The sequence below is a fragment of the Narcine bancroftii genome, chromosome 7, assembly GCF_036971445.1.
Source record: "Narcine bancroftii isolate sNarBan1 chromosome 7, sNarBan1.hap1, whole genome shotgun sequence".
NCBI lineage: Eukaryota > Metazoa > Chordata > Chondrichthyes > Torpediniformes > Narcinidae > Narcine > Narcine bancroftii.
The window spans coordinates 2,380,843-2,404,060 of record NC_091475.1 but is presented as its reverse complement, the minus strand read 5'-3'; the positions used below and the strand labels follow the sequence as shown (position 1 = coordinate 2,404,060).

Here is a 23,218-nt window from a genome sequence, read left to right as displayed (position 1 = left end):
AAAGCCCAAACAGATATAGAGGCAAAAACAGAGACAGGCAAAAAACAGAAGCAGAAATTGAAACAGAGAGAGAGAGAGAGAGAGAGAGAGAAGTTCCAGCAGTCAGTGCAAGGCTGCAGAGGGAGAGGCACCAGTCAGTAAAAGGCTGCAAAGTGAAAAGTCTGCTAATGAACCCATTTCAAGACAGGTTTTGAGTTCCGTTCAACCTATTTGAAATCTCTGTAGGCTGATTGCTGGGTTTCTCCTGAAATAAGGGAAAAGAAGAACTCTTTGCGATAACCTGGAAGAAGGCACGTTTCTTTGGAAAGACCCTTCATGTGCCGATTGAAGGAAATCAGTTTGTGTGTCCAATGAACAAAGAACCCTCCAAAGATCTTCCTGACAGGTAACAACTAGATAAGGCACCACAGCCTGTTGAATGTAATAACTGTTTAACTCTGTGCACAGTAACTGAAAACTGCCTGATACCAGTAAACTTGGAGAAGTGAACAGTAAATAACTGGACAGTGAAAAAGAACCAACTTGAACACACAGACACTTAGAATTAGGAAGGGGCCTAAGTAAGTTAAATATTGATATTATTCTGTTAAGAAAATAAAACCAATTTTGTTTAAGTAGATTGGTGAATTTCTGTTACTGCTGGTTTTTGAGTCCTTAGGGCTTGTTACACCTATTACAGCTGGTAGTGATCTGGTCAAACTAGTTTATTATAAATTTGATGAGAATAAAGTAGGTTTTAAAAATACATTGAGGAAGTGAATAAATGAATAAAACTTCTCTGAAATAAGGTTGTTGAGATGCCTGCAAGCCTGCTGATGTTCCCATTATTACACTCCAGGTGCTTACCAGCAATGAAATTATACCTACAATACTCAATGACATGCAGCAATGGAAAGGAAGATACTGCCATTTTTACACAAAGGAAAATGTAAAAAAAAAATTTGGTCCCATTCATCATAGTTGGTTGTTGGAGATAGGTGGCTCAATATGGAGAATATTAGGCTGGAATGGGTCGCAGACATTGATTCTCTTGACCTGATAATGGATTTAAAGGATTTTTCAGAAACCACAATAGTGATACTTTGCTACTCCTTTGAGGTGCCTGCTAGATGTTCATACTTTGAAACATAAGCAAGTGTGGGGGTAGTAGATTATGAGGTTTGTGCCAGGTTTAAGGCCCTCGTCTTCAAACATCCTCAGAATGCAAATTTTGTGCTTATTCATTAGAAACAATGATAAATTTCATTGTCAATCGCTGCCTTCATCAAGATGCATCTCCTACAATCCTACAATCACATATTTCTAGCTAGTCAGCTGCTGTATACAAAACACTTGCATTACAATGCTCTGACTAGTGTTCTTCCTTGTCTTTCCAAGAGAATTTGACACACAATGGCTCAACTGGGAGGACCCTAGAGATGTCATTGCTTACCACAGAAAGGGTGATCCCAATCAGTGGCTCGATCAAAATACAGTCCACGCCCAGAAGATGATCAGTGAATGAGAGTGAATGTGCACAGATTATGGATATACTACGCTTCTTCTGAGCATAGTATATCCATAATCTACAATCTCTCCTGCTTTTAAGATTCAAATGGTTTCATGGTTTACTTAAGGGATGTTAACCTAGCCAACTCTCATTTCTGTCACTAAAGTGAGCTAAACAATTGTGATGTTTTTGGTTGGAAATAGTACCAGTGCTATTATTATTTAGTAACAAAAGATTATCCACATCAAGACAACATGTGACTTGGAGGGAACTTGGCAGGTAGGGATATTCCCATGCATTGGATGCCGTCAAACATCTAGGTGGTATAGAGGTGATGGGTTTGGATGCTGTTGTCAAATCTTTGGTAAGTTGCTGGAGTACATTTTACAGGTAATAGGTGCTGCAATCATAATGCAATAATGGTGAAAGGTTTGAAATTTTAGTCAGTGGATGTTGTGCCAAATATGTAGACAGCTTTTTAGATGGTGGAAAGGCTTAGGGCAACTAGAAGATGAGTCACACTGTGCAAGATGCCTAGCCTCTGACTAACCATGGTGTTTACATGATTGGCCCATTGAATTTTCTATTCAGTGACTGTCAGCCTATTAAAGACTTATGCCAGGGGACTTAAAGGTTAAATGATGTAGACGGTAACGTTCTCTCATTTGAAGCCGGCTATTTTTGTGCTAAAGTTACCCAAAAGATCTTGCAAGTCTTCTTACAGAAATACAATTGGAAAACCAAAAGCAGCAGATGTGTTATCCAAATTAATTTCTAGGCTGTGCTGTTAAATGTTAGTAAAAAGCACTCATAAAAGTTGGTTGTAAAGCATAAGCATACATCTTAAATATGATGAAAAGCACTTTACAAATGCAACCATCTTCTGAAACTGTATAAATCTATTCTCAGAAGGGCTCAAGCCTGAAACTTCGGTTCTGTATTTTTACCTTTGCTATATAAAAGACACTGCTTGACCTGCTGAGTTTCTCCAGCCTTGTGTTTTTATTTTTAATTCTAGTCTCATGTTGCTTTTGTCAAAATGCCATTTTTAAATTAAACTTTTCAAATTCCTTACCCTCATTAAACTTCCTATTTAGCATTGCAACCCACATGAAAATTTAACTGGTTGGTCAGTTAGTTCCCTTCCTACTAACTCCTTCAATGAATAATGAAAAAGTTGTCAAGATATCACACCATACAAATCAAAATCTGCATTAAAAGATTATGAACTTACTTGGATATCTCCAGAATTACATTCACAGGCAACTGTTGTACAAAGGGTATAATAGGTCTGTATTACAAATAGAAAATAAAAATATTATAAATTGCTAAACAAGATTGTTATTATCATCCAAAATTTACTAACAACCAAAGACAAAAATACTTCAAATAGATTTCCTTCATTTCATTAAATACCAACTGTTGCTTCCTTCTACCTAATATATGTTCTCAATCTGGTGCTGGTCTTAATTAGATGAGGGAGTTCAAGAGCTGCAAGGTAATGTCACAGCTCAATAAAACGCTGGTGAAACCACACTTTGAGATTGATGTTCAATTTTAGTTGCTTCATGGAAACTTTAGAGAGGGTGCAGAGGTGATTTAGCAGGCAGCTATCTAGATTGGAGAGCGTGTCTTATGAAGAAAGGCTGAATGAGATAAAGCTTTTCCCTTCAGAGCAATAGAGGATGAGAGGCAACAGAAAATACAGGTTGTCAAGGTTATGAGAGACATAGATAGAGTAGACATTAGCCCCTTTTTTCCAGGGTGGAAAATGCCTAATACCAGGGGAATGTTGAAGGACCCACACGGGTGATGGGACATTGGTGACTCAAGGTGAGTAGCTGTGGGCTACTGGAGACTATAGTCAAGGATCTTGCTGGAGACTGGCTTGAAACTGCTGAAGAGGTACCAGGTATCAGAACTGGGATGCAAGAGGGTGCCAAGGGCGCTGAAGGGTTCCTAATTGTATTGGAGGTTCAGATCTGGTTGCTAATATTTTAGACTGGACTCTGTGTGGCTGTGGAGGAATCTACGGACACTCCTTGACTCAGGGTGGAGCTCTCTTTTGCTTCTCTTTCTCTGCCTTTAAGAGAAAGAGGCAATTTCTGCTAATGGCAAATCTGCCTGCCTTCCAGGAGACAAAAAAGCAATTTCATGTAATTTTTATTACATAACAATAAATTGAATCTTGAATCATCCATTTAAAATGAGTGCAGGAAAGTTTAGGGATAAGTCAGACATCAGAGGGAGGTTTTGTTTTTAAACAGAGTGGTGGTAATTTAAGTCTTGTATATGGGCACATGGATGCAAGAAAAAAAGGAGGGTTATGGCTACGAGGGAGTGAAAAGTTAGATTGATGTTGTGTAGGTTTATATAGGTCAACACAACATCATGGTCTGAAGAGCACATACAATGTCTTAGGTTTTAAAACAGAGCTTCTTTCTAACACCAGTCAACTCTCCAAGAGATAACTTGATGTAAAATTAGATTTCAGATTTTTAATGTCAGAGTACATACATGACATCATATACCACCCTGAGATTCTTTATCCTAAGGAGGAGGCAGAATTACCATTTACTGGTAGTTTAAAAACTGCACACAGCGCATGCATGTAAACAAACAAATAACTGTAAACAGATAATGAATGCAAAAAAACCAACAACAATAATTAGAGAATTAAAAAAATCAATAAAGTGCACAAGTAAGAGTCCTTAAGTGAGTTCCTGATTGAATTTGTTGTTGAAGTCTGAAGATGGAAGGGTAGCAGCTGTTCCTGAACCTAGTGGTGGAAATTTGTGGCACCTAGACCTCTTTCCTAATGGTAGCAGAGAGAACAGAGAACAGAGAATGTGCTGGGTTGTGTGGATTCTTGATGATTGCTGCTGCTCTCCGACAGCATGCTCTTGATAGTGGGGAGGGTTTTGCCTGTGATGTCCTGGGCAATATCCACTACATTTTGCAGGGTTTTATGCTCAAAGGTATTGCTATACTCATACTAGGGGGTGATGTAGCCAGTCAGCACTTTCCACAACACCTATAAAAATATGCCAGTGTTTCTGGAGTCATATCAAACCTCCGCAAACTCATGAGGAAGTAGAGACGCTGTTGTGCTTTCTTCACGATGCCATTAATGTGTTTGGTTCAGGAAATATCCTCTGAGATAGTTACTCCCAAGAACTTAAATTTGTTCACCCTCTCCACCTCTGATCCCCCAGTGATCATTCAATTGTACACCTCTGGCTTTTCCTTCCTGGTTAACAATCAGCTCCTTAGTTTTGTTGATAAAACTGATCAGTTTCCATCTTCCTATCTTTCAAAACTTTTGAAAGTAGAATGTTCCATTGCCTTGGTGGCAAATTAGAAATACATTGAGGGTTTATATGTATCAATTTATGTTCAATAATTTGAGATTTTCACCAATCTCAGCAATCTATTAGAAAACAGCAGACACCATTCCATCAAAGATAATTTTGGTCTATAGAATATTCATATATTTTGATTGTTAATACACAGTGAGTGGATATACAGGTATGTAGCTTTTTCACAGATAAAATAAAACTTTGCATGTTCAACCATGATCATAATGTTGCAAATTTGAGCACCTCACCAGGAGTTTGGAATGAAGAATCTGTCAAACAAAAAATCATTGTGCTTCATTTCCAGTGGATGTTTTTCAATTTAATACCTTTCGAACAACTACATAAAAAAGTTATCATAGCAAGTGATGGGCTGGATTTGAAATAAAACCTCTTAATGAAGGAAGAAAGCATACAAGTACTCTGGAAACTGCTGAATGGTAAGACTAAGACAAATAATAGAGATGAAACAACACAAAATCCTACATATAGCAGAATGCAGAATTACAAAGTATCATAGTGTGGCATTATCTAAATATAAACTTTTAATTCATTTTCAGATCCTTCAAACTGTATCCATTATTTCATCAATTTTGCAGTTACACCGTACATGGAACACAATAGAGAAGTCCTACCGCAGACCTCCACCGCCTAAAATGACAGGAGAAGAAGACGAAATGAACTGACCCAGTATGTAAAAGTAGAAGACACAATTTCTTGTTTATTTTCATTGTGTGACGACATTGTTTAATGGGTTTAACGTATCATATATGTTGAACGTTGAGTGAGTGGGGAGGGAAGGGAGGGGGGAAAAAGGGGAGAAAATGACACTGTGTATATTCAAGAGGGAAATGTTTGTGTGTATTTTGGTCAATATGGTTCATAGTGTGAAAAATTTAAAAAATTTTAAAAAATTTGCAGTTACCAATTGCAGTGAAAAAATACCTGGCGAATTGATTATTAATTCATTATTTAATGAAAATTAATAACAACAATTAGATATCATATCAAAAAGTATGTTGTATGCATTTTAAAAGAAAATGTTAAATACCCATTACAAAATAAAAATGAGACCATGAAATTCCATCATCTTTAAAATGAAGGGGTGGTATTCACAAAAAATCAAAAGGACCATTGAGAAATAACTTGAAGAGTCTTATTTATACTGGTGAGGACATTATTACAAATATATTTAGAGTACAAAAACTCTGTAATATTACATTGTAGAAGAACCTTTCAACAGGTTCCACTTAGGATTTGGCATGATCCTAAACTTAGCAAAACTTCAATTTGCTTGGAACATGTAACAGTTTCATTGATTCCTCATCTACAATCTTTATACTTGCAATTTCCCAAACTTGCCTAATTTGCAGTCATTGTTTATCTCTTTTAACAAGTCCAGATGATTCTGCAACTCATGGCCCAATGACAAAAAAAAATCACAGTTTTTCTGAACAGACAGTTGATATTAGGCCATTCTCAGAACTCAACCTAATCCCAGGTTCTCTCTCTCACCTAGTCTCATGAGCCATTTCTGATTTGGTGAATGGTAAATGCTATTGTGTTATTTAATTTTTTTTAATATAAATTTTGACATACACCACAGTAAGATGCCATTTTGGCCCATGGGGTCGTGCCGCCCAATTGCACCCAACTGACCTACAACTCCTGGTACATTTCAAACATTGGAAGGAAACCAGAGCCCTTGGAGGAAATCCACGCAGATATGGGGAGAATGTACAAACTCTTTACAGACAGTGTGGGATTCGAATCCCAATCGTTGGCGCTGTAACAGCATCATGCCAACCTCTAAACTAACTGTGCCTGAGCTTTAAAAATGTTTATTTGTAGGAAGTGTGGGCCAGAGAAATACAATAGTTAGAAATTGCTATCAGCATTAGACAGTAAACAGTAGTGGTGTTGGGATTTGGGAACATGGCCCAGATGTGCAGCTGGAGATGGCAGAAGCATTGGATACTCCAAGTTAAAAGAAACCAGACACGTGCAATTTATGCTCCATCATAAGGGATTTTGAAAATGAGGTGTCAGAACTCTCACAGACAATCCCAACACTGGCAGTCCTGATTGCCTCCTTGCTTTGTAGCTAGATGACAAAAACATTTTGACATCAACTGCTGAAAGAACATGGTGGTCTTATAGAATGACATGGCTTACATAGCGGTTAGCGCTTTGCCTTTACAGCGCCAGCGACTGGGACCGGGGTTTGAATCCTGCACTGTCTATAAAAGTTTGTAACGTTCTGGGGATGTAAACTGGGCAGCACAGTCTCGTTGGCCAAAATGGCCTGTTACCATGCTGTATGTCTAATTTTTAAAAAATTTAAGCAGAAAGGTCTTGGTGCAAAATTTTATGACTTTGGTCAAACCACAGCTGGAACATTGGGTGCAGTTTTACATTACACAAAATAAAAAACAAACATATACTACACAATAATTAAGTGAAAAATTGCTGTGTAAGTGTACAACCAGTGTGGACACACACCATTCAATGAAGCAAATAGCACAATATGTGCTTTGTTGCAACCAACAATTAAAACTGTGGCTACAACTTTCCGAACTATAAAATTTAGAAAGACCAAAATTTCATCTGGTTCATCACAATAAACTAAACATCTGATTAGACAACTTGGAAAAATTGATTTATACAACAAACTCAAAATTAAAATTAAATTACTTTTTTTAATATAACACATGAATAAATGAGAAAAACTATTGGAGTAGAAGAGAGTAGTGCTAAAAGAGAAAAAAAGGGATCATTCTGTAATTTGAATAGTGGAGCATGTAGTGGGTCGAGCGACTGCGCAGTTAGATGGGTCGAATTGGTGCCCCAGTTGGTCGAGATAAGATGGCGCAGGCCCCCTTCCCTTCTCAAGAGAAGCACGCGTTTGGCGTCATGCATTGCCCAGGAGATGACGCCACTTCCTGGTTGTGTGTCGTTGGACTGGCAGTGACTCCTGACGCGCTGACATCACTCCCTCAGACAAGTGCACCCCTGACAGGAAGTCCCCTTAAAACAGCGCAAGAGATTCAAATAAAGCTTTTTTTCTGGTTCACTCTCATGATGTGTGGACGTGCTTCTTTTCACTTGCGCTGCCATGAACAACCGCGACAAGCAAAGAAATTTCCATCATGCAATTTCAATTTAAATTATTAACAATTCAAACCAAAACAGCTTTGTTTACACTATGTTTATAATCCCATTGGCAACCAAAAGGAATCTTTAGTTACCCTACCTTGTGAAATACTTATACCGGTCTCTGCCTTTCACTTCAGGAACTTGTGATGCTTGCATCTGCATTTTAAAAGACGTATCATATCTGAGAATAAAAATGTAATTTTAACATGGTTTTCAATTACAAATTGAATTCAAGCAAAAGTATTCTCAATTATAAATCTTGTTAAAATGTTTACTTATGTAAAATATTCCTGCTGAATTGCTCTTTATATTCCGAACTGCCAATTCTCCCAGAAACTTTGGAAGGCAATGGGAGTTTCATATAAATCTTTGTCCCAGACACAAAAAAATGTGCTAAACCATTCTAGCCAGCGTAATTTAACAGTTTGAACAGTTTGTCAAAACAATGTGTCACCTTGGCTGAACATCTAATTTAATCTTCTCATTCTTATTGAAAGGCTGGGGTTTTCCTAACAAGCCACTGTATTTTGTAAGATTGGGGAGACACCCTCTCCTAACAACATCACAGACCAAATAAGGAAAGGCCTTTCATAAATGTCATTTGTGAGTGAGCTTTATTGGTAAAAAATTGAATTCTTTTTAAATTTAAATTTAGACACAGAGCACATTAACAGGCCCATGAGCCAGTGCTGCCTCTTTTCTTTTTCTTTGGCTTGGCTTCGTGGACGAAGATTTATGGAGGGATATATCCACGTCTGCTGCAGGCTCGTTGGTGACTGACAAGTCCGATGCGGGACAGGCAGGCACAGTTGCAGCGGTTCCAAGGGAAAATTGGTGGGTTGGGGTTGGGTGTTGGGTTTTTCCTCCTTTGTCTTTTGTCAGTGAGGTGGGCTCTGCGTCTTTTTCAAAGGAGGTTGCTGCCCGCCGAACTGTGAGGCGCCAAGATGCACGGTTGGAGGCGATATCAGCCCACTGGTGGTAGTCAATGTGGCAGTTAACCTATAACCTCCCCTATATATCTTTGGAGGATGGAGGAAACTGGAGCATTCGGGGAAAACCCACGCAGACATAGAGAGAAAGTACAAACTCCTTATAAACAGTGTTGGATTCTAACTCGGGTCGTTGGCGTTATAACAGTGTGGCATTAATCACTATACTATTTATAGAGGAGCTTTGAAAAAATACTGGAGTAATCAGCCACAACTATTTCATCAAAATCATAATGGTTTGCAATTTAAAAGAAATGCATAATAAGAACAGAAATATAATACTGAAACACTGTGATAATTTTTTTAAGTGATTTAAGATTTATACTTGTTGGTTAGCCTGTTTGGATTATTTTCCAAAGTAGCAATTACCTTGCCAGCTGCTTGATGGCTTCTTGTCTTTTCTCTTCATATCCTCTCCAGCACTGATCAATAAACTTTGGGACCTGGTTTTTGTGGTCCAATTGCAGAACATATCTTGGGTAATGCTGCAAATTACTGAACATGGCCTGATAATGAGGTATTTTCTTCTGTGTTAAAGAAAGGTACAGAATTTGTTAAATCTATATATCAATAGAACAATTTAAATCACATACAAATATATATAATTAAACAATTATGATGTTTCTTAGTGCAAATACAAGTTAGTAGAGCAGTTGACAGGGTTGACTCTATGCTTTACAATATCTCCATATTTGCAAAGCCTATTGCTAACAATTAGTGTTTTCTGTTGCTTAAATTATTCAGCTTAGGATCAAAGAGTGAATAATTTGTGACATCAAATCATTCAGGATCTTATTTTAATTTTAAATTTAGTCATACAGCATGGTGACAGGCCATTTCGGCCCACGAGTCCATACTGCCCAATTTTTACACCCAATTAACCTACACTCCTGCTATGTTTTGAAGGGTGGGAGGAAACTGGAGCAGACACAGACACAGGGAGGAAGTACAAACTGTAGCATGCGCGCTACCGTGAAGTTTGGAAAGAATGACACACACTCAAGAAGTTGAAGACTGGTTTATTGCACTGGCAACTCGGCTTATATTCTTTCCCTGCCACTGATGACAGGAGTGACATCACTGCAGTGCCAGCCTTGGATTGGTCGACATTCCACCTTTGCTTGTTGTTTCCTGCCATGTGGGTGGTCACCTGGGATGAAGGTCTTTAGCCCCTGCGGGGTCTGCGCAGTCGCTGCATTCATCGGCCATCTTGTGTACCAGGTCGCGTCCCAGTTAGCAGGCCAGTATAAAATTCCTTATAGACAGTGCAGGATTCGAAAATAGGAGAAGCTAGGTCAGAGAATTTTATACATGATGCTTTTTGTTGGAAATACTTAAAGTGGAATGTGAGTGGAAAGAAAAAGGTTGAGAACCACTGCTCTAAACTGTAGTCTTTGCATGCCTGTATGAATGTTAGAGATAACCTGTTAGACAGCTCACAGAAGAACCCTTCTTACTATATTAGGTATTTTGTGACAAATAAACAGAAAATTAAGAAATGTTGAATGATCCTTTCAGTTCAGAGGTGGATGCTGGTCAATAATATACATGAAAAATTGTAGTTTGAATTACCATCCATATCAATTTCATTAAAATATCCCAGTGTATCCATCTTCATAACATCAGAATATTTAATTAAAGTATATTAGTGAGTACTCACTAATTTGTTTGTGGATGTGAATGCTTTCATGGACATCTTGGCATGGTCCTTTTCACTAGACAACACATATAGAGGATCTATGGCAGACAATACATTTTACTATTCAATGACTTCTTTCCCCAAACTTGATTAGAAATATTGCTGAGCACAAATTAAAAATGGCAGTTTTATACAAGTATCAAAATCTTCAAGTTAATTTTTCAATAATTGCGGCATGCCAGAATTTCTGGCTTATATCTACCTCAGTGCTAACCTGTTTAGAAGTCTCACCTCAAGCTCATTTGTACAAATAAGATAGTTTGGGTAACTAAAGACACTCTTTAAAATGGCCTCTCCTTACATGACCGTACTTACGGCTTTGGATATGTGGGATTGGAACATAGACTAAAGTTCCATAAGAATTCATCATAATGTGTTCCTTTATGTTATTGCCATTTTCAGAAGAAACATTCAATCCTTCTTAAAAGTTGAATGCCAACTTTAAATGACCTTGTGAGCCCCATTTACATTGCTTTTCAACATTTGAAAAACCATCTATTTCTTAGCAGAAGATATAAAATTCCATACATTTGTAACAGCTCATATTATGACATCACAATGAAGCAAATTAGCATCCACCAGTGAAACTAGTTCACTTCAAAGGACAATAAAGGCAACTTTGCTCAATCATAGGTTAGAAATCAGATTATGAACTTTATGCACCAATAGTTGGGAGACAAGTGCTTGAATGACAATCCTATTATCAATTTTATGCACAAATTAACCTACAGCCATGAGATGGTAATAGTCCTCAACAAGAATTTTTTTTTTCCATCAAGGTACCTTTGGTCTCAAAAGAGGGTCCAGCCTGAAAGATTTAACTGTTCAGTTCTCTCCATGAATGCTACCGGACCTGCTGATTCCCTCCAGCTTCTCAATATTTAATCAAGTTTAAGCGATGCCAATGAGTAACACAGACTATACAGAATTTAAAAAAGAATCACCATTTAAATGGCAAGCACAAGCCATCCGATACCTAGGGATCAGGTGAGATAATAACTTAAGCCCCTTGTACAAACTAAATTATCAGCCACGAATAAAGAAATTGCAGGAAGACTTAGAACATTGGAAAGAATTACTGCTTACATTGATGGGGAGGGCGAACTGCATTAAAATGAACATATTCCCAAGGATACAATACTTATTTCAAACATTACCAATTCCTTTAACAGAAAAATTCTTTAATGAACTAAATAATAAGGAAATTCTTGTGGAAAGGGAGGAATCCAAGGGTAGCGTTAGATAAATTAGCAGAGAGGTATAATCAAGGTGGTTTACAGTTACCAAATTTTAGAAATTATTATAGAGCCGCACAATTAAGGTACTTATCAGATTTTTACCAGACAAGGGAAAAATGAGACTAGACTAAGATAGAACTAGATAAAATAGGGGAGAAGGTATCGGAACATATACTTTATAAGTGGGATGAAAAGCTAGTGCAATATAAAAACTCACTAGTACTGCATCATTTACTTAATACATGGAAGAAAATCCGCATAGAAAGGAAAACAAAATGAATGATCAAATACCAAAATTATTATTGATGCAAAATCCGCTAATCCCTTTTACAAAAGACAACCTTTCCTTTAGAGAATGGGAGAGAAAAGGAATCAAAAGAATAGAAAATTGTTTTTTGGGAAACTATTTATTAATATTTGAACAGTTGAAGTACAAATATGGAATAACTCATGATACAATGTTTGCATATCATCAATTGAAAGCTTAATTAAAGGATAAATTGGGAAACAGCTTGAGATTACCTGAAGGAAGCAGCTTTGTATATGTGATTACAGACACAATGATAATTAAAAGATTTATAACCAACATGTACATTAAACTGCAAGATAAGGAAAATGAAATAAACTATAAACCTAAGCAGAAGTGGGAAAAGGATCTAAACATAAAGATAAAAAATGAAGTATGAGAAAAGTTATGTTCTGGAACTATGAAGAATACAATAATCACAAGGTTACGCATGATACAGTATAATTGGTTACACAGGGTATATAGTACTCCTCAAAAATTAAAAAAATGGGATTCAACATTATCGGATAGATGTTTTCGTTGTAAGAAGGAAATGGGAACAACATTACATGCAACCTGGGCGTGTATGAGAGTAAATACATTTCGGGAAGAATTAAATCAGATACTAAATAAAATTACAAAAAATAACATACCAAAAAAACCAGAAATATTTCTTTTAAGTAACATAGGAAGTAGAGAATTAGGCCTCAAATTGGATAAAGTGCAAAAAAAATTCATTATGATAGCCTTAGCGTTAGCAAAAAAATGTATAATGTCAACTTGGAAAATGGAAGAGAGCATGAGTATACAGCAATGGTACATGGATATGAATAAATGTATTCCATTGGAAAAAATAACATATAATTTAAAAAATAAAGTCACAATGTTTGAACAAATTTGGGAATCGTACACGGAACATATCAGAGAGAGCTTGCCTACGACCTCCATCCCCTAAAATGAGAATGAAAATGATAAGAAGACAAATCGACTAGATTAAGTGCGTAATAAATAGATGACGCATTTTTCTTGTTTATTTTCATTTGTGTGAAGATATTGTTTTATGGTTTTATTGTATTGTATATGTCGAATATGGGTTTTGGAGAGGGGTGGGTAGAGGAGAGGGAAAGAAAGAGGGGAAAAAAAGGGGAGAAAAGACCACTGTGTAAATTTAATGAGAAACATTTGTAAATATTTTGATTGATATGGTTCATAGTGTGAAAAATAAAAAAAAGGGTTACAGCATCTGCAGTTTCTTATGTCTCTACTTATTCCATTAATTATCCAAGTTCTAGATCTCACACTCCAAAGAAAAATGACCAATGTCGTTACAAATTTACCAAATGACTGATTGTAGTCAAGTTGATTGTCATCTTTTACAAGTAAAACCTGATGAAACAGCATTCTCCAGTCCTCAGTACAAAACATGCAACCATAAATAACACACATACAGACAATATATATGCAGGACACAAATTCATAAATACAAATATATAAATAAATATTAATTCATGAATATGAAAGTCTCGGATGGTTAGTGTGAGCACTTCCTTTGGTCGTTTAGCATTCTCACTGCCCATGGGAAGAAGCTGTTCCTCAGCCAGATGGTGCAGGCTCTGATAATCCTGTATCTCTTTCCCAATGGGAGCAGCTGCAAGATGCTATAAGCAGGATGGAAGGAGTGAAACACGAAAGTCTGAAGATGCTATGATTGTAATAAAAACATCCAGAAATGCTGTAGGAACTCAGCCAGTCTTTTTAGTGTCTATGGGAGGCAATATATTGCTGTTGTTTTGGGACTGAGCCCTACTTCAAGGAATAAGGTGGAAGGAGTCCACAATGATTTTGCGTGCCCTCTTCAGATAACGATCCTGGCAGATCACATTGATGAGAAGGAGGGAAGACCATAAGCCATTCTTATGGTCCTGTGAATTGACCTCTGATCCATTGCTCTGCCGCAACCGTGTCACACTGTGATACAGTTGGCCAGAACAGTCTTAATAGAGCTCCTGTAGAAGATTGGCATAATCATGGCTGGTTGCCTTGCCCACTTCAGTCTTCTCAGGAAGTGCAGTCACTGTTGTGCCCTTCCTGACAAGTGAGATGTTGTGTGTGTCCATGATAGGTCACTAGTTAACTCCAAGGAACTTGGTGCACTCCATTACAGAGTCGTTGAAGTGTGGTGGTTGGTGGTAGTTTCTGGTCCTCCTAATGTTCACGATCATCCCTTTGTTTGTCCACATTGAGACCCCGGTTGTTTATTCTCACACCAAATCACGAGATTTTCCATCTCTTCTCTGTAGTGTGACTCATCAGTTGCCGATGAGGCCATCTACTGTTGTGTCATCTGCAAACTGGATGACACTATTGGAGCTGGATCTGGTGAAGCAGTCGTGGATCAGTAGTGTGAACAGAAGTGGGCTAAGCACACAGTCCTGAGGTGCGCCAGTCTCAGCATTACGATGCTTGACACTCGTCGCTACCGACCCAGACAGACTATGGTCTTTCCGTTAGGAAGTCTAGAAATCAGTTACAGAGAGGGGTGTTGAGTCCCAGCAAGGACAGCTTCTCCAGCTGTCTCTGGGGAATGAAAAGCCTACCATACAACATGCTGACAAGAAAATTACCTGCAATTAACACAAGAATTCCATCAGCATGTTAATATGCAGAAAATTCCTGTTCATAAGTAATAAATTAGCATTGCAATTCATTTTTAAAGCTCTTATTTATGTTGGCTCAGTTCCTATAAAAATGAGTTGTGAGGAACTCCAGACATTGCATCACCAACTGAGCATTTTCTTTTTTTTGGTTCATATCTTTAGCAAACCAAGAAAAAAAATTTAAATGGCAACCGAATGTAAAATATTACTTTGTCAATAATCATTACAACCTATAAAAATAGGTCATAACTTTCATCACATTCTCTGTCTTCTGGTCCTACTACCAGGTACTGATCATGTGCCTGACCAATAAAGTAATCCAGCTTCCTATCTCATGGTGATATCCAGCAACTATCCCTATTGTCCTGAAGTTTCTATTGATTGGTCAGCATTAAGCCCTGTCTTTCCAATCCTTAACCTTGCACCCACTTAGACTCAATGGATTTGGTTCTAACTTACGCAAATCCTTGACACATTCCATAATTATGGAGAGCACAGAGGGCCGGCCTCGAGTCTACAAGACCCACTGCAAACAGTATGACTAATCCGCTCACCCAACCTATTCTTGTATTGCCAAGGCAGTTCTTCTCAACTACTCCTATTACCAGACAATTGCAAGAATAGAAATAGATAAATAATTCAGCAGGATTTATGGCATTAAAAAGCTGATAAAAATAAACAGGCCTTCCCAAATAGAACTGCTCAGCAGTTAGAGAGAGCACTGATCTTATAAACCAGATGTCACTAGTTCATTCCTTGCTGGGGCCTCATTTCTGTGAGGGGTGCTTGACAAAGTGACAACTCTCTGTCTTCCTTACGGTCGACAAAGTTAAAGAATTTCATGCATGTTACATTCTAAATGTAGTATTACATGACAACAATGGAACTTTCATTTATTTTATTATATTTGTTAAGGGCGAGTTAACATTCTCTTTAGGTAGTTAGAAAATCCCTCACAATTGAGGACAACACAATTCCATGCCAGTTTTGTCAGTTCCAAGATAGTTGAAACCACACAAAACTTCAGTTTTGTGAACGCTGCTCAGGCCAATACACAAATGAATCACTCATCCATCTTCACCTCCCTCTGCCTTGGAAAATAGCCACATATTAAAGGGCATATCCCATCCATGATATCATTCACTTTTGTTTCATTGTAACTCTATCCATTATACTTTTGCTTTCATTCTTCCATTACCTGTTGTACTATGGATAGCACACACAGCACCTTAGTATTCACGACATTAAACTATTCAATTACTGAAGCCAACATATGAACCACAACCTTTTTTACAGATGTGGGTATTTTGTGAAGTAGTGCACTACTTCTGAGGCTCAATCAGGGCTTCCACTGCACGGTCTTGGGGTTTTAATCCTGAACGCTCCTCCTCTTCAAGCAGTCATGGGACCTAACACTTTGAGCATGTCCTTGAATCTTTATATCTGCCTGCCTGATAATCATTGGTCATGAAATAAAGTGTTTGTTTTCAAAATTTGGTGTTATCACAGAGTCACAGACACCTTCACACTGATCATCAAACACCCATCAACACAACTTTCATTTACCTGTCCACACCCTAGTATACCTGCATATTGGTGATTCAAATGCTGAGTCCTAAATCTTTTAAGATTATCCTGCATCTACAGAGCTAAACATGTAGAAAGACTCCCCTACAGTATTATTTATAGTTTGTTAGTAACCACAACTAGTTGATATCACTGCTCCCCTTTAAAGCTTTTATACAGTACAGGCCAGTTTTACTACTGCTGACCACTCAAGACATACATTGACCCTCTGTTGATCTGACTGACTAGACATACAAAAAATAAATCAGAAATTAAAGTTGGTGATTCAATTATTGCAGGTTAATCAGACATGATAACTAGCAGGTTATCTAATTTAGCCTCCATTAAGATCGACAGGCAAGTAGAATGAATAAGCATTTGGCAGATGAAATTCGACACAGAAAACAGAGATCATTGTTGTTAGGAGAGTGGGAAAAGATTTCACAAATCAAACAGAACAATTGAAAAGGAGCACAAGAACAGAGACCAGTATTCTGTTTTCAAATTTATTGAAAGTGGCATCCCCAAGATCATCCAAGTGAACTTTTTCTGACCACCTCCAATTAAATACATTTTCTTATTAATTTTATAATATAAAATTGTTTCTGTTATTCAAATATGGTCTTACTGGTGTACTGTTGCAATAAGGCTTCCCTACTTTATACTCCTATCACAATGAAACAAGGGCCAACACCCCACAACAAGATTTGCATATTTCTTATACAAGAACCCCGATATCCTACTATTCATTGGCTTACGACAGTATCTTTCTCCATTCTGATCTTTCCTCCCTCCAAATAAATAATTCACATTTTCCCATATCATATTCCATTTGCAGTGTTTTTCCCCAACTCACCTAACAAATCAATATCTTTCTGCAAACTGTATCATTCTTGAAACTAGCAACTATATATATATATATATATATATATATAATATATAGATATCTATAGATATATACACACACACACATACATATCTATATCCATATATATATAGATATAGATATCTATAGACAGCATTTCTGTCCCAGCCCCGATCTCTGCCTTACCCAACTGGTCACAGATTGACAATTGAAAATAACCAATATGAGCATATTGATGTCCCCAAGGTACTCTGGTTTCTTCACACATCCCAAAGTCACATGGTTGATTGACTACCACTGCTCACTCCTATAACTCCTAGGATGAAAGCAAATGATGCAAAATATTTAACTCTTCTGCCATTTACTTGAACCACATAAATACAGTATTTCCCCCAATTTCATTTTCCCATGGATAAATGTTTTTCTCTTCTTTTTTGAACAAAGGAAACTCTGAGATTGTTTTTATATTTTGTGATATTTTGCCTTTGATTTTAATTTGCCTTCACTCAAATAGCATGGAATAGATCCATCAGCCCAATTTATCCATGCCTATCAAACACCTATCTATGCTAATTTGAGTGTGTTTGGACCAAATACCTCTAAACCTTTCCTCTCCTTGTATCTGTCCAAATGTCTTAAACTTTATAACTGTTGCTGCCTCCTCCACTTTCTGCGCAGCTTGTTCCATAGATCCACCACCCTCTCTACAGAAAAACCTGCCCATCAGATCCCATTTAAATCTCTTCCCTCTCTCCTTCAACATATATCTAGTTTTGGACACCATATGCTGTAGAGAGACTGTGACTACCCAACCTCTGCCCCTCAGTATTTTAAAACCTCCACAATGACATCCCTCAGGCTTCTTCACTCCAAGGAGGAGAGTACCAGTCTATCCTCCTTTTGACTCGAGCTCCCCAGTCCACACAATATCCACGCAAATCTTTTCTGCACCCTCGCTAGCTTAATCGCATCGTGACCAGAAGTGCACAATACTGCAAGAGTGGTCCAACCAACAGTTGGCACAGCTATAACATGAGATCCAAATTATTTAACAAAATGCCTTGACTGATGAAGGCCCTTGTGTTTTTTTTTAAACCAGCCGTGACACTGTTTTCAAGAAACCATATCTCCAAATAGTTCCTTCCGAGGGCACTGTGCGCCTACTTTACTGGATTCTGAATTTATCTATTCTCATGTTTAAAAAGCAAAACATGTGGCCCAAGGAAGGAATTTTGGATTTATTGGATAAAAAATGCCACAGTTTAATTCCTATGACAGGAAACTGAACCTGAGAATGGCCCAATTCGCTTCCTTGGGCACTGAGCATTTGACATGGGCATGTTTGCAGAGAAGGGTGAATTAGATGCAATAGCCGCACATGCCCCCATAAAAAAAGCCTGCTAAACTTTGCAGCTTCGCAAACGCCAAATGGGCCACAATAATCAGAGCTTCCGCGCCAGCAACAGAAGGAAAGAAGGGCTAGCACGTTCTCAGCAGCGCCAGAATGGAGCGGCCTGGTTCACCGTAAACGTGGTCATGGGGCCGCTCCGCCTTGAACCGATGCTGCTCCCGCACGCTCTGGCTCACGGTGGAGCTCATGGCCGTTCGTGGCGCCCGGCGGTTCCTTCCCTTTCCTTCCTCCTTCCCACACGCCTCAGTGATGCCCGACCGCCGAGTTCGTGGAGGACGGTAACCATAGCAACAGGACAAGCGCTTGGAAACGGAAGTGATGCGCCTGCGCAGCCATCACCCTCCCCCACGCAGCGCCCCCTAACCGCCGGGCGGCGTCGTTACCGTCTCTGGTCAACTAAAAATGAACGGCTTGGAATAGAAAATACAACCTTGAAAACGACATTATTCTGGTTCTTTGTTTCAAGTGGAGGAAAAACTTACCAATTGACCAATTTAATGGCCAACAACAAAATGATCCAGCTGGCCAGAGAAACTCCCCCAATGGCAGCTGGAAGTAATTTAAAAGAAAGCCCCAGAGGATATTTAAATGTTTCGTAAGGCCTTGTTTGGCAAAGCACCTTTCCAAAATGGGTAACAACTTTTCATCCTCCCAGTTTTGCTGGGAAACTTGAGGTCAAGGTTGATTTTTCGGTAGATTTTTACTGCACTCCCTGGAGAAAATAATTTTGTATAACCAGACTGGATGGAAGGTCACCAGTTAACCAGGACTGCAGCTTACAGAACTTAGACAATGTGGGAAAGTTCAACTTATTACAACATGCTTAAAGTACCAATATCATTCCTGTAGTGAGTCCCGCATTGGACTTGTCAGCCACAATCGAGCCTGCAGCTGACGTGGACTTTTACCCCCTCCATAAATCTTCGTCCGCGAAGCCAAGCCAAAGAAAAGAAAGTCATATATAATTCCTAATTAAATATTGTGGGAACGAGCTACAAGGCTGTCAAAAGTTATGCTGACAAAAATCAATGTTAAAGGTTCCTTTATTGTACGTAAATACACAAAATTTGATTATTTCTGTTGGCCTATGTTTACTGCAACTGAGAAAGTATTAGTACATCACATCACTCTGCTTCTTTTGTCTTTTTGTTTTATTGGTTGAGTTGGAACATGAATTTCAGCTCTAAACTGCATCCACTTGAGGAGGCTTTAGAAAGAAAAATGAAAAGAAAAATTTCCACGACAGACACCTGCACATACTTCTCTAGAATCTATAAATACCTTTTTTCAAAAATATATTTATTAAACATCAAAAACAACTTTGTGCACATTATTACAGAGGTACATGGTGCTCCTTTTTTAAACAGTAAAATCAACATGCATGTACACAAATGTTCACATACACCCTCAGATCTATGTCTGGGCCACCCACTCTCTGACCACCTTAACCGATTTTACTAGTACAAACATCTCACGGTTAATCTTTTACTCCAAAAACACTTGTAATTCAGAGAAATAGCCCATAAATGGTTGCCATTTAAGGATAAATGTTATGGTGAATGTTTTTTTGTAATATTTTATTTATTATTTTAAATATATTTAACAATCAATAATCATACCAAATACAAAACATCAGGAGAACCCCTCCCTCCAACCCCCCTCCCCTCTATCTATCCTATTAAACAGAGAAAGTATGAAGAAAAAAATAAAAGATCATCCCATTGTCTGTGCATACAGTAAAGCATATGGAGACATGATAATACCAGTGTTAAAATCTTTATAGAGGTCTACTGGATAGCCAGTAGCAATCATAACCCTAGATTGGTGCCAGTGAGGTACCTATATACACTAAATAGGGCTGCCATATCTTTAGGAAGGTGTTATATCCCTTCCTGAGATTGTATTTTCAAGTGGGATGCAGCTGTTCATCTCCAAAGACTACCTATCCATGAGTAGATGAGAATCAGACTTCCATGTTACTGCTATGCACTTTTTTTGTGAATTTAATTTGAGAATTAGTTAGTGATCTAACCGTGGTAAAGTTCCCCAGAAAACAAAGCTCTGGGTCTACTGGGAAGGTGACTTCTATGATCTCAGTTAGGGTGTCACAGAGGTCATACCAGAAGGGCCTCACCTTCATGCAAAGCCAGGTGGAATGTAAAAAGGAACCAACCTCCACACCACACCTAAAACACGTCTCTGATAATTCAAGTTTATATTGGTGTAATTTCTGTGGGGTGAGGTATAGTTGATGGAGAAAGCATTGATAGTAATCTGGTGAATATTCTTAATATGTATTTCATTTTCTCCAGTTTAATAAAGAAACTGATATTCTTAATCAAAAATATTTTAAACTTCTCCCTGTCTATCCTCTCTTCCCTTTTTATGACTGTCTTTAAAATCAAGTCATCTGTCCTGTTATCTCCTGATGTCCTTTTCTCCAAAGTTTTCTTTGATAATGCTCCTATGAAGGGCATAATTTGCTATATTAAAGTTATAGCAAAAATAACTTACTTAATTTTATTCTAAAATTATAATTTTAGATGAAGCTCCATAAAAAAGCAAATAATAATTCTCAGCAGATCACCCTTAATCTATAGAAAGGGAAACAGTCATGTTTCAAGAGTAAGACCTTTCTTTAGAACTGAGAAAGAAATAAAATAAATTAGATTTGTATAATTGAAAAGGTGGAGGTGAGATGGAAAGGACAAAGGATATATCAGTTACTTAATCAGACCTGAATAATTTGTAGAAATCAATAGTTGTTGTGTTAATAGGGGAAGTTACAAAGAATACAAAGGAATATAAAATATTGTGAATTGTTGGGCATGACCATAGATCGGGCTGTATTTATTGGACTTGAATGTCTCTCCATCTTTTTGTTGTTTCCTATATCTCTCTTGAAGGAGGGTGAGTGAAGCTTCATATTCATTCTTTTCAGTTCTTTATTTTATTTTCAGTTCTATATAATGTGCAGAATGATCAATTGTTGAATAGGAAAAAAGGCTCTAGCAGATAATCACTGATTTATATTTGAAATAGCAAGGTTTCTACTGAATTTATATAGGCGAAAATAGTTTAATGTTAGAATTTTTATTTAATAAAATAACTAAGGTGATCATCTGTTTGTACTTATTGTTTCTGCAATATGGTTTAAATTTTATTTAAAAAATGTTTTTGAAACACTATATATGGTAACCTATGACCATATCCTCAGGGCCAGCACAAAGAGGGCATTTGTAGGCATCACCCTCAAGACAGCACTAGTACCAGCACACGCGTTTGTGTGTTCCGTCGGAGGGAATGTAAGTGTGATGGCGGCATGCGGAGGTTCATGGGAGGTAAGGCACCTGCACCCCCCCGGCCCCTGCTGAGAGGGAATGTCAATTTGTGCCCCCCACCCCACCTGTTACCCTAATGACCCCTTATTGTGCTTGTTCTGACAACTACCCTGCATATCCTCCTTTTTGGAAATTTGAATCCCACTGTCTCTACAGTCTCCCTGTCGTGGTCAGAAGATCACTACAGTTGGTAATGTAGCGCTGGGTGCTGTGAGACTGGCCATGTTCCTCCAACAACTCTGTGTGTTTTATGTGATCTACGTTCTAGGGTGGCCATTGCAAAGGAGGACATGGTCATAACACAAATACATTGTGTTTGCATGTGTTTATATATGTGTGTGTGGTAACCTATGACCATGTCCTTCTTTGCAATGCCTGCACGTGTACAGTGGTTGGGAAGTTTCTTCTTTGGCTTGGCTTCGCGGACGAAGATTTATGGAGGGGGTAAATGTCCACGTCAGCTGCAGGCTCGTTTGTGGCTGACAAGTCCGATGCGGGACAGGCAGACACGGTTGCAGCGGAAAATTTGTTGGTTGGGGTTGGGTGTTGGGTTTTTCCTCCTTTGTCTTTTGTCAGTGAGGTGGGCTCTGCGGTCTTCTTCAAAGGAGGTTGCTGCCCGCCGAATTGTGAGGCGCCAAGATGTACGGTTTGAGGCGAGATCAGCCCACTGGCGGTGGTCAATGTGGCAGGCACCAAGAGATTTCTTTAGGCAGTCCTTGTACCTCTTCTTTGGTGCACCTCTGTCACGGTGGCCAGTGGAGAGCTCGCCATATAACACGATCTTGGGAAGGTGATGGTCCTCCATTCTGGAGACGTGACCCACCCAGCGCAGCTGGATCTTCAGCAGCGTGGACTCGATGCTGTTGGCCTCTGCCATCTCGAGTACTTCGACATTAGGGATGAAGGCGCTCCAATGAATGTTGAGGATGGAGCGGAGACAACGCTGGTGGAAGCGTTCTAGGAGTCGTAGGTGATGCCGGTAGAGGACCCATGATTCGGAGCCGAACAGGAGTGTGGGTATGACAACGGCTCTGTATATGCTTATCTTTGTGAGGTTTTTCAGTTGGTTGTTTTTCCAGACTCTTTTGTGTAGTTTTCCAAAGGCGCTATTTGCCTTGGCGAGTCTGTTGTCTATCTCGTTGTCGATCCTTGCATCTGATGAAAT

The 23,218-nt window shown here is 38.4% G+C and overlaps 1 protein-coding gene and 1 long non-coding RNA gene across 9 annotated transcripts in view; one reads left to right on the top strand and one right to left on the bottom strand.

Annotated features, from left to right (window-relative positions):
• The window catches only part of cfap91 (cilia and flagella associated protein 91), a 68,927-nt gene extending 49,925 nt beyond the window's left edge, over window positions 1-19,002 (bottom strand). The window contains exons 1-5 of one of the 7 annotated variants that reach the window (XM_069888477.1): window positions 18,825-19,002; window positions 10,651-10,727; window positions 9,360-9,517; window positions 8,099-8,182; window positions 2,724-2,780 (exon numbers count right to left, since the gene is read on the bottom strand). In XM_069888477.1, coding sequence (XP_069744578.1) covers window positions 2,724-2,780; window positions 8,099-8,182; window positions 9,360-9,517; window positions 10,651-10,727; window positions 18,825-18,900 — 452 coding nt within the window. In that variant the 5' untranslated portion in view covers window positions 18,901-19,002. Of the gene's footprint in view, window positions 1-2,723; window positions 2,781-8,098; window positions 8,183-9,359; window positions 9,518-10,650; window positions 10,728-10,903; window positions 11,191-16,155; window positions 16,318-18,824 lie in introns of those variants that run through there. The other 6 variants (XM_069888479.1, XM_069888478.1, XM_069888480.1 and 3 more) reach the window with 6 other exon arrangements.
• LOC138738393 (uncharacterized) lies at window positions 111-14,823 on the top strand. 2 transcript variants are annotated; one of them, XR_011341526.1, is made up of 5 exons: window positions 111-385; window positions 5,153-5,285; window positions 5,406-5,535; window positions 11,469-11,676; window positions 14,514-14,823. It is a non-coding gene; the product is annotated as an uncharacterized lncRNA (long non-coding RNA). The 2 variants fall into 2 exon arrangements; XR_011341525.1 differs by lacking the exon at window positions 14,514-14,823 and having other exon boundaries at window positions 11,469-13,439.
• Window positions 19,003-23,218: the final 4,216 nt, after the last annotated feature.